The sequence below is a fragment of the Theropithecus gelada genome, chromosome 14 (assembly GCF_003255815.1).
Source record: "Theropithecus gelada isolate Dixy chromosome 14, Tgel_1.0, whole genome shotgun sequence".
Classification (NCBI taxonomy): domain Eukaryota; kingdom Metazoa; phylum Chordata; class Mammalia; order Primates; family Cercopithecidae; genus Theropithecus; species Theropithecus gelada.
The window spans coordinates 17,214,688-17,226,228 of record NC_037682.1 but is presented as its reverse complement, the minus strand read 5'-3'; the positions used below and the strand labels follow the sequence as shown (position 1 = coordinate 17,226,228).

The 11,541-nt window shown below is 35.7% G+C and overlaps 2 protein-coding genes across 2 annotated transcripts; both read left to right on the top strand.

Annotated features, from left to right (window-relative positions):
- Positions 1-965: 965 nt before the first annotated feature.
- Positions 966-1,882, top strand: LOC112607054 (olfactory receptor 4A47-like). Its single transcript, XM_025358096.1, is given in 2 exon segments — positions 966-1,260; positions 1,263-1,882. Coding segments are annotated over 2 exon segments (915 nt in total).
- Positions 1,883-8,605: 6,723 nt separating this feature from the next.
- Positions 8,606-9,523, top strand: LOC112606930 (olfactory receptor 4A15-like). The gene has a single exon (XM_025357902.1). It carries the CDS (start codon positions 8,606-8,608, stop codon positions 9,521-9,523), a length of 918 nt encoding a protein of 305 aa, XP_025213687.1.
- The last annotated feature ends 2,018 nt before the right edge of the window (positions 9,524-11,541 follow it).

Here is an 11,541-nt window from a genome sequence, read left to right as displayed (position 1 = left end):
TTTTTTTTTTTTTTTTTTTTGAGACGGAGTCTTGCTCTGTCGCCCAGGCTGGAGTGCAGTGGCTCGATCTGGGCTCCATGGGGTTTTTGGGTAGAAGAATGGCATAATATTAACAAGATTTTCAAAAGATCATTTGGGCTACTTCACGAAGGAACATTAGGGCCAAAATATGAGTGGAGAGACTTTGCAGGAGGCTATTACAGTAGGCCAGGGGGTAACAAGATGGTAGTGAGAAGGATCCAATTGGGATATTTTGAAGGTAGAGTTAACAGGGTTTGAAAAAAATATATTGATAAATAATATGAAAGAAATAGAAAAATGAAGTAGATTGTCCGATTTTTAGTTTAAACAATAATGTAGGTAGTAACATTTAATGTAATGAAAATAGGAAATGGGTTAATCTGGAAAATTAAAAATGGATATCATTTGAACATGTCAGTTGGTTGTCACCTACAAAAGATCCATTCATAGTTCTTCTCACTTTGAAAATGTAAGTTACCTAAAGTGGTTTCTCGAGTATTATACATCTGTGAATTTATACAGGATGCATCTTTATGTGGAATTCCCTTCCCATCCTCTCTTGTAGTTAATTATCACCTTTCCTTTATAGCTCAGCTAAGACACAGCTTCCTCTGAAAAGTCTTTCCTGATCCTAGTTTGATTTAGTGTTTTAGCACTGTGAACCCTAAGAATAATGTCAATATATTTATTATGACACCTATTTAATTGGTATTTAACTTATTCCCTTTGGTATTTTATTTACCAAATCACTGAGAGTACAAAACTGTGTCTTTTTCAACTTGGCAATTCCAAAGTCTACAACAGATTTGACATAGATACTGCATACCTATTTTTAATTGAATGAGTAAATAAAATATTAAAATCATAATGCATTTAAAGTTTTACCCCCTTGTTTTATAGGTAAACTGCTTCTATGATCTGAAGTCAGCAGCTGTAAACCATAGATGGAGCCAAGGAACAATGTGACTTACTTTGTCCTCTTGGGCTTCACACAGAATCCAAAGGAGCAGAAAGTACTTTTTGTTCTGTTCTTGTTCTTCTACATTTTGACCATGGTGGGCAACCTGCTCATTGTAGTGACTGTCACTGTCAGTGAGACCCTAGGCTCACCAATGTACTTCTTTCTTACTGGCTTGTCATTTATAGATATCATTTATTCTTCATCCATTTCCCCCAGACTGATATCAGACTTGTTCTTTGGGAATAATTCCATATCTTTCCAATCTTGCATGGCCCAGCTCTTTTTGGTGGGTCAGAGGTCTTTCTCCTGTTGGTGATGGCCTATGACCGCTACGTGGCCATCTGTAAGCCCTTGCATTATTTGGTTATCATGAGACAATGGGTGTGTGTTGTGCTGCTGGTAGTGTCCTGGGTTGGAGGATTTCTGCACTCAGTATTTCAACTAAGCATTATTTATGGGCTCCCATTCTGTGGCCCTAATGTCATTGATCATTTTTTCTGTGATATGTACCCTTTATTGAAACTGGTCTGTACTGACACCCATGTTATTGGCCTTTTAGTGGTGGCCAATGGAGGACTGGCTTGCACTATTGTGTTTCTGCTCTTACTCATCTCTTATGGTGTCATCTTGCACTCTCTCAAGAACGTTAGTCAGAAAGGGAGGCGAAAGGCCCTCTCAACCTGCAGTTCCCACATCACTGTGGTTGTCTTCTTCTTTGTTCCCTGTATTTTTATATATGCTAGACCTGCTAGGACCTTCCCCATTGACAAATCAGTCAGTGTGTTCTATACAATCATAACTCCAATGCTGAACCCCTTAATCTACACTCTGAGAAATTCTGAGATGACAAGTGCTATGAAGAAGCTCTGGAGAAGAGACCCTATATCAAGTAGTACATAAGTGAGTTACCCACCATGAACAGAGTCATTTGACTTTACAGCCTGTTTCCTTGGGACCCAGGGGTGTTCTTAAATCTGATGCCATCTTCCTTTTCTTCAAAGCATTTACAATTATGATTAAAGAAAGAACTATATGATCGTGTTATTAATAACAGTTTATCTCCCTGCCAGCATGTAAGATCTATAATGTCTTATTTTCCATTTTATCTGTAAAGACGTAATGCATAAAGCAAGGAGTCAATAATACGTAGTGAATTGGTTAAGAAATTTTAGAGTTACATTGATTTTTTAATCAAGTTATGCATGTATCTTTTTGCCTTTCTTTCTGAGACTTAATTTCATTTCTAGTTAGATTCTTGTCATTTAAGTTCATTCTTATTATGCTATTTAAAATAGTTAATGGTATAGTTCATACTAATGCAGTCCTTTTCATCCAATTTAACTTGTACTATATGCATATTTTTACTGTAATACTTCTGCCTTTTAAAATAAAAATTGAATACAAAATAAATAATCATAAATAGTAAAAATGACAACCATACAAAATAATATAAAATGAGAAAGAAATCTCTTGTCCATCTCTGAGTGCAATCTCCTAGTTGTCTTCGTCAGAGGAAGTCACTATTATCTGTTTCTTAAGATGTTTCAGGTAATAATCTTTGAAAATGTAAATATATTTAAATGTATGTATGTGTGTTTTTCTCTATGTATAGAAGTTTGCTACTACGCATAGAAGGGAGCTGGGGCCTAGGATGTGGGCCGCATAACTCTTCCCAGTCCCCTGTCCTATTGTGGCCGGTTAGTATCCAGGATGCAAGGCAAAGTCCTCTTGACTCTTCACGATTCACTCTCCTCTCCTCAAGCAGAAGGAAGGAGTCACTTTTGTTGCTGCAAGCTGCACTGCCTGGGGTCCGGGGATGGGTGGCACAAGCACTCCCTTGGCAGCCCTGGCTGCTGCCTCCCTAGGTCGTGTGCCACCCTATTGCACTGGCTCTAAGTCTAAACCAGCACTAGGACTTGCGCAGGAATTACAGGCCTTGTGTCCTAAGCTGCCTTTGAGGTTTACCTAAGACCCCAGAGCACTGTAGCCCACAGTGGTGAGGCTTGCTAAGAAGTTCCAGTTTTGACTTCTGGGATGAGGGATTCCCTTCTGACTAGGGCTGGTCCAAATGCATTTTCCATGGGTGGGTGCCAGTTGAGCTCAGCCTGGCTTTGCTCTCTGCTGTGACAAGGTAGCACTGAGTTCAATGCTAAATCTCCAGTGTCTACTCTGTTTTTTCCTCAAGTGCACAGATTATCTCTTTGCACCATGCAGCCACTGCTGTGGAATCAAGGAGGGGTTGGTATAGCGATTTAAGACTGTCTTTCCTGTCCTCTTAAGTGTGTTTCATTCAGTGATGTCAAGTTAAAACCAGGTACTGGGGTTGCTCCCCCGGTTTTTTGTTCTTATGCTTGTGCTTTTGTGTGTATGCTATTAGTTGTTGAAATTCAGTGTTCCTGCAGGAGGGACTGGGATTACAGGTGTGAGCCATTATGCCCATCCCAAGAAACATTTTCTATTATGGGGAGAGAGAGACAACAAATAAGTAAGCATATACATAAAAAGATAAAAGATAACAGAGTGGAAAGGTGTAAAAAGTGAAACAAATGATGTTATAGAGAGCTACTCAAAAGGTAGGGGGCTATGAGTGTTCAAAGGAGACCGAAGAGCAAGTATCAATAGTGTTTGCATAACCACTTCCAGGGCTAACAAGCAAGAAACTGAAAGGACGTGAATAAGTAAACTCACTGGTGAGCAGTTTCTGTTTATGGAAAGGGGAATTCTATCTGACCTGGAGGAGCATCAATAACATCTGCCCTCGATTAAAAAATACACATTTTATTAAAAATAAAATAAAGATGATACATACACACACTCACACGCAAACATACTTTAGCAACCTTAACCTACTATAATTAATTCAGCTCTAATTAAAATACAGATGATACAAAATTAAACATATGCATTTAAGCCATCATCTTTTTTCAAAACACCTTGTGTGTGCCTCCTGGCAGTTGGTGAACTTTCTGATGTATTCAACAGCGATGATCTCCACTTTGTCTCTGCATGTTCTCCTTTTATTTTAGTTTCTACCATTTTTTCCCCAAATAAAAGGTCTTGCACTCACTTAGAAATACTGAGATAAATTGGTATAAAGTAAGGTATCTGATTAACCAAATTTACACTAAAGCTAATTGGCCTTTTCATGGACTAGAAGACTATGCACAACCACTCTATACTCAAACATGCATTTCTCTCTCCAATGTTGTATGACCCAGCACCCAGCTCTTTACATGGCATTTTTTTCCTTGGTGGGTCACAGGTTTTCCCTCTGTTGGTGATGGCCTAGACCACTATAGGGCCATCTGCAAGTCCTTGCAGTATTTGGTTGTCATGAAGCAATGGCTGTGTGTTGTGCTGCTGGTGGTGTCCTGGGCTGGAGGATTTTTGCACACAGTAATTCAACTTGGCCTTATTTATGGGCTCCCATCTTATGACTCCAATGTCATTGGTCATTTTGTCTGTGACATGGACCCCTTAATGAAGCTTGTCTGTGACTATACACTCAACAGATTTGCCTATTTTGCAGGTCATGATTTAAATACTAGGTTTTATATATTTCATTTATGCCTAGACTGGACTGTTTCCTTTTTGATCTCATTATTCTTTTGTAATTTTTTTCCTAGAGGACATGGTTCTATAAATCTTGTTATACATAGGCATCTCTGGAGATACAGAGCCTACCCTCAGAATTACGATAAAGGTCCCAATGAATTTAATTAGAGAAGAATCACCTTTGGAGATGCACCAGTCGAATGACTCAACAATATGTGCTGTTTTTCAAGTGTGGATAAAGCATCCACAGACTTCTGCCCTTACTTTGAAGAGTATTTATTTATAGCAGTATTCACATGACTGATTTTTAAGGAATTAAAATGATAGACTCAAACATGATAAAATACAGATTAAAATTATTCTCCATCCTTCAGATTACCCAACATTCAACTGTGAGGCAGGAATACAGGTTTGTATAACTGATTGATGATCAATACGTTGTAAAGGCTATTTCATTATTTTACTTTTATTGGTATAAAATACAAATATTTATGTTAAAAAGTCACAATTCTCTCCCACAAATTCGAGTTTTTTCTTAACTTCAAAATGCTTATTTAACCTATTCATCTTTTGATGAACACTTGGGTTGATTCCGTATGTTGGCTATTGTGAACAGTGCTCCACAAATTATGGGAATGTAGAGATCTCTTTGACATACCGATTTCATTTCTTTTGGATATATAACTACCAGTGGGATTGCTAGATATATGCTAGTCCTATTTTTAATTTTCTGAGGGACCTCCATACTGTTTTCCATAGTGGCTGTACTAATTTACATTCCTACCAACAGATTATGATCATTCCCTTTTCTTTACATCCTCATCAGCATTTATTTTCTGTTATTTCCATAATAGCCATTTTAACTGGGGTGAGATAATGTAATAAAAAGGCTAAAATTCTGCCATTTGCAGGAACGTGGATGGAACTGGAGGATACTATATTAAATAAAATGAGGCAGGCACAGTAAGACAAATACTGCATATGTTCACTCATGTGGGAGATTAAAAAAAATTGACCTCATGACGGTAGTGAATAGAATGGTAGTTACTGGAGGATGGGAAGGGTAGTGAGGAGAGGAGATGAAGAGTTGATGAATATATACAGGAATACAGTTAGGTAGGAAGAATAAGATCATGATAGGGCAACTATAGTTTATAATTGGCTGTATATTTCAAAACAACTAGAAGATACAATTTAGAATTTTCTCAACATAATGAAATGATAAATGTTTGAGGTGATGGATATCCCAGTTACCCAGATATGATCATTACACATTGTGTGCTTTTGTAAAAATATTATGTATACCCCATAAATATATACAATTATAATGTATCCATAAAAATAAAAAATTAAAAAGTATTTATATAAATGTGTGTTATTAGGACAAATTTTGCCAACAATGAAGATTTTGGGTTTCAGTTCACAATCAAGATTGAGGCTATTCATTTTGAAAATCTCAATAATTTAAAAGGTACCTTTTTTTTACCTTGAAAGACTGAGATGAATCAGACTTTCTACAAGCGTGGAAAACATTGGTCACATGGAAGCATTTCAAGGTCCAGTGATGGTTCATGTGTTATTTTGCTCTCTGTGTTCACAGAGATGGTTTCAGTGGACACAGCTGTTATTTTTTTTTAGGACAAGACAGAGGTACCATCATCAGAACTCAGAATGAACGACTGTTTTCTTATGTAGGTACCCAGGAAGTGTATTTATACGTGAGATTCCGAACTAGGCTTTACATTATGCAGTAATACTGATTATGTGGGAATTCTGTCTTTTAATAGTTCTCTAAGTGATTCTGATAATAAGCCACAGTAGAGGTTCTTCACGATTGCTAAACTGTATGTGAATTGACTCAATTCTGTAATACTTTTTTGGATATTTTAACATTAAAAAATGCAGAATAAATTTACTTTCTCTAAATCAGTGTTCGCAGAATCTAATTTCAAGTGTAACCATTTGGGAGATATTTTAATGGGCAGGTATTAGTAAATCTCTTTATAGAATCAAGCAATGTGTTCTCTAAGCATTGATTAATATGCTAAAAATTAGATGATGTAGTTTCTGTAGAAGTTGAATGAGTGACTTTCAAGAACCCAAGTAAGACTTAAGTAAGCAAGGTGTTACTTCAATTCATAAGAATGATAGATCAAGTAAGAAGAGTATTGAAATTGACCACTAGATTTAGTAAAGTGGAACTGTTATTTAGAAAGAAAAACAGAGAATCAAGATGGGGTGGTTGCTTGAAAGAGATATGCAGTCCAAGGATATAAATATATTTTTAAATGTGGGGATAGATCATACAAATATGCTGGAAGAAGGATGCAATATAGGGAGGAAAATTGTTGACACTGGAAATGGAGGAGAGAATTGCAGGAGCACTGTTTTTAAGAGTGGTAAAGAGCATGCAGTCTAGTGCATGAGTAGAGAGGTTGGCCATAGTTAGCAACACAGACAATCTGTGTGTTTGAAGATCAGATGGGACATTATTTATGAGGTCAGATTGAAGTAAATGCCAACAGAGACTTAGAGAGTGACTACTTGTCATTACTAGGATTATTTTAAGAGATAACTGGGCTAGTGAATATTGTCACTACTTATGATACAGTTTGTGTGTGTGTGTGTGTGTATGTGTGTGTGTGAAGCCTTCTTTTCCTTTACCTCTCTCTTCTTCCCTCCCTCCCTTCCTTCTCCCCTATTTCTTTCCCTCCTTTCCTTCCATCTTCCTTCCTTCCTTCTTTCCTTCCTTCCTTCCTTCCTTCCTTCCTTCCTTCCTTCCTTCCTTCCTCTCCTCTCCTCTCCTCTCCTCTCCTCTTTGTTAGTTTTATTCTTTCACACACACAACTTCTCACCTCTCCCCACATCAGCAATGCAAATGTAAACCCTGCTTACAACAAAAAACATATATCCTTCCTTATTTTCCCATGCTCATATAATCATACACAAACACTTACAAATGGATACATGTATTTTTATTTTGTTTGCTGAATCATATTATACTGAAATGGCTGCAATTAATTTTTTAAATATCTGTCTTCCATATTTTTTTGTTTGTTTAGTGCCATTATAAGTAATGTCACAAAAACATGCCATGCATCTGTCCTTATATACTAGGGCTTTAATTTCTATGCGATAGCTTTTAAAGGGAGCAATTGTGTTGAAAGGCGTTTTTACTTTCATTAGTGATTGCTAACTTTTGCTCCAAAAATATTATAAAATTCATATTTTTGCTGTCAGTGTAAGAAACTACCCTTTTTTGTTTTTGCTAGCTATAGCTACTATCACTTTTAAAACGTTTTTGCCAGTTTGATGAATATAAGGTGATATTTGTTTTTTATTTTGCATTTTTCTATTTATAGGTGAACTTCAGCACCCTATTATATTTAGCCATTTGAATGTACTGTTTTGTTTTTAATTGCTGGTTTCTATCATTTGCCCACTTTGCTATAGGTTTGTCTTTTATTTATTAATTGCTTAGAGCACTCTCTCTATTTTAAATATTAACTCTATGTCCTCAAAATTATAAATATTTTAAAATGATATCTTTTCCTGAATTCTTAAACAATTTTGAAATTGTCAAATATGTTTATTTTGGATTTCAATTATTAGTTAAGAAGATTCTGCCATCCCAAAAATGTAGAAAGTCATCTCCTTTATTAACTGGAACGTAAATGTAAAGTAAATCTAGCTTTTATATTAAATCTTTAATTCATTTGTATTTATTTTTATTTATGGTATTAGCTATATGCATAATTTTATGATCTTCCAGATGTAAAACTAGTTTTGGCCAACTCATTTATTTAATAAACTGTCCTTTCCCCATATACATCCTAAATTACTTATTTCTCTTTCCATTAATTTGTAAGATTCCTGAGGTTGGGGACCATGCTTTAATCAGCCTTGTATTCTTATAATGTCTTGCAATTCTGGAACATAATAACTCATAGCACCTATTTGTTGAATGGATAAACAAATTATCATAAAATTTCATGAAGTTACTAGTAATAATTATATTTTCAGGTAATTTTGTCCTGAACACCAGAATAAAGACATAGAGAAAGACATATGGAACAAAGGAACAATGTGACTGAGTTTGTCCTTGTGGGGCTCACTCAGAGCCCTCAGGGACAGAAAATATTATTTGTTGTGTTCTTGCTCATCTACATTGTGACAATGGTAGGCAACATACTCATTGCTGTGACTGTGGTGGTCAGCCCAAGTTTGGATACCCCTATGTACTTCTTCCTTGGCTATTTATCATTTATGGATGCTGTTTATTCTACTACAGTTACCCTAAATATGATTATAGACTTACTCTATGAGAAGAAAACCATTTCATTCCAAGCTTGCATGACCCAGCTTTTTATAGGACACTTATTTGGGGGTGCTGAGATTTTACTCCTGGTTGTCATGGCCTATGACCGCTACGTGGCCATCTGCAAACCCCTGCATTATTTGACCATCATGAACCAAAGAGTGTGCATTCTACTGCTGCCGTTGGCCTGGGTTGGAGGTTTCTTGCATGCTGTAGTTCATCCTCTTTTTGTGTATAACCTTCCCTTCTGTGGCCCCAATGTCATTGACCATTTCATCTGTGACATGTACCCTTTATTAAAACTTGCCTGCACTGACACCTACATTATTAGTCTTACTGTGGTTGCCAATGATGGGGCAATCTGTGTGGTCATCTTTATGCTCTTACTCATTTCCTATGGGGTCATTCTACATTCCCTGAAGAGTCTTAGTCAGGAAGGGAGGCACAAAGCCTTATCCACCTGTGGCTCCCACATCACTGTAGTGATCTTCTTCTTTGTCCCTTGTATTTTCATGTATGTGAGACCTCCTTCGACCTTGCCCATTGATAAATCCTTGACTGTGTTTTACACTGTTATCACCCCTGTGTTGAACCCTCTAATCTATAACTTAAGAAATGCAGAGATGAAAAATGCTATGAAGAAGCTCTGGACCAGAAAAAGAAAATGAGGTGGCAGACAAATATATCATCTGTTTTGAATGAAGAGTTGCTGCCTCCAGAAAAGCCATGTGTGATTATTTAATTGCAGTAAAATTTTCCTTAGGTTTAATAACTCGTATGAAGTGAAAATCATTTATTACATGAATACTTGCAATGATCAAAATATATTTAGAAGACTTTCATAATTTATTGGAAAAATATGTTTCCTTTTTGTCTGTAGAATGGCTCTCGAGATGATAAATTTATGTTAATACTGTAAATTTATTTAAGTTTATGAAAGGGTTTTCTTTAAAGTTAATTCTTTTCCAGAATTAATAGTACTCATTATAGATTTCAGAAGAATGAATTAAGAAATAAGACATAAAAATTTCATTTACTTCTCCCCACACAAATACAGACCACATTAATATTTAAAGTATATATTTTATTTTTGTATTTGTAACATACTTTTTATATATAATTTTGTTCTTATTGCTTAGTATATTAAGGTTGAAGAGGAATAATGTTTCCTTTATTAGTAATCATAAGGAGACTGAGTATACTAAAACAATCTGAATGAAAAGGGGAGATATGCAGAAAAATAACTAAATCTTACTTATTTCTCTAATTGAGAAATCATATTATGTCCTCAGGCGAAGCAGCTTGATTTGGTGCTATATTTATATGAAAATGATCCATTGATCTTCCCAGATGTTTGGAATATCTGATAATACCTCTGCTATTTTTCAATACCCCTATCTCATGGCCTTCTAAAAAGAGCCAGGCTCTGCTTTTCATATATAAAATTAGCATAATCTATAATCTATGAACTTCAAATATGCAATGCAGAGCCTGATAGCAAATATTTTGGAATACATCATTGTCAAGAAAGACAGGTGTGGTGGTGCATGTCTGTGGTTCCAGCTGCTCAGGAGGCTGAGGTTGGGGGGTGTCTCTTGAGCCCGGGAGGTCAAGACTGCAGAGAACCATGATCATGCTACTGCACTGTAATGCGGGTGACAGAGCAAGACTGAGGAAAAAAAAAAGAAAAAGAAAAAAGAAAGATGCTGGCAATATATGATGTTTCCATTCTTACTTTATTGATAGAATGCAGATTATTAGGTAATAAAAGGACTAAAACATATTGTTTCATTGGAAAGAAACTTCATTCATAAAATCTGTGTGAAAATTTCTTTTGAATTAGGCTTGAAATAAAATTTTATCTGCCCCTGACTACAGGTAGAAAACATGTAGTCAAAGAAACTCATTGTTCCTGCTTCTTCTCTGTAGTCTGGATTCATGAGGGACTAAGGCTAGGGAAAAACATAAGTCAATTTCACTGGTAAATCACACATATACGTTCACTTTGTATTATTATTTTTATCCTTATTATCAATACATGGAGATTTCTTATATCATCCAAGTTCTTCCAAAACATGGCACCATTCTCCAAATAGTATCAAGCATTTGGTAGTACCAGAGTTTATATAACTAGGTCCTGCATTTTTGGACATGTAGTTAATTTTCCAATTTCTATGGTTCTATTGAGTGATGAAATAAGAAAACTTGGTTAACTATCTGTTTATGTTTATTGGTCTGAAAGTTCCCTGAAGTCAGGAAAAGTTACTTCTCTTTGTGCTCCCTGTTCCTTGCACAATGTCTGACACATAGAACCCACTCCATAAACTTTGTTAATTACTTGTATCCTTGAATTCTTAATCTATTGGAGTCAGAATTTTTACTAATACATTCTGATAAACTTTTTCTGTATCAAAGATGCATATATGTTCATACCATTCCTTGATGTTTGCTATAAATATGTACCTTACTATGTTATTGATGCTACAGTTATGGGTGTTTTTATATACAAATGTTTTATCTTAACTTTTTTACTTCTTAATTTTTTTTTGTCATATCACACTTCAGTAAATTTCATTTCCCTCTAGTGACTTTATACATTTTAACACCTTATTTTATTTACTTATTTTTCTTTTCAGCTTTTGTTTTAGAATCAGGAGGCACATGTGCAGGTTTGTTACAAAGGTAT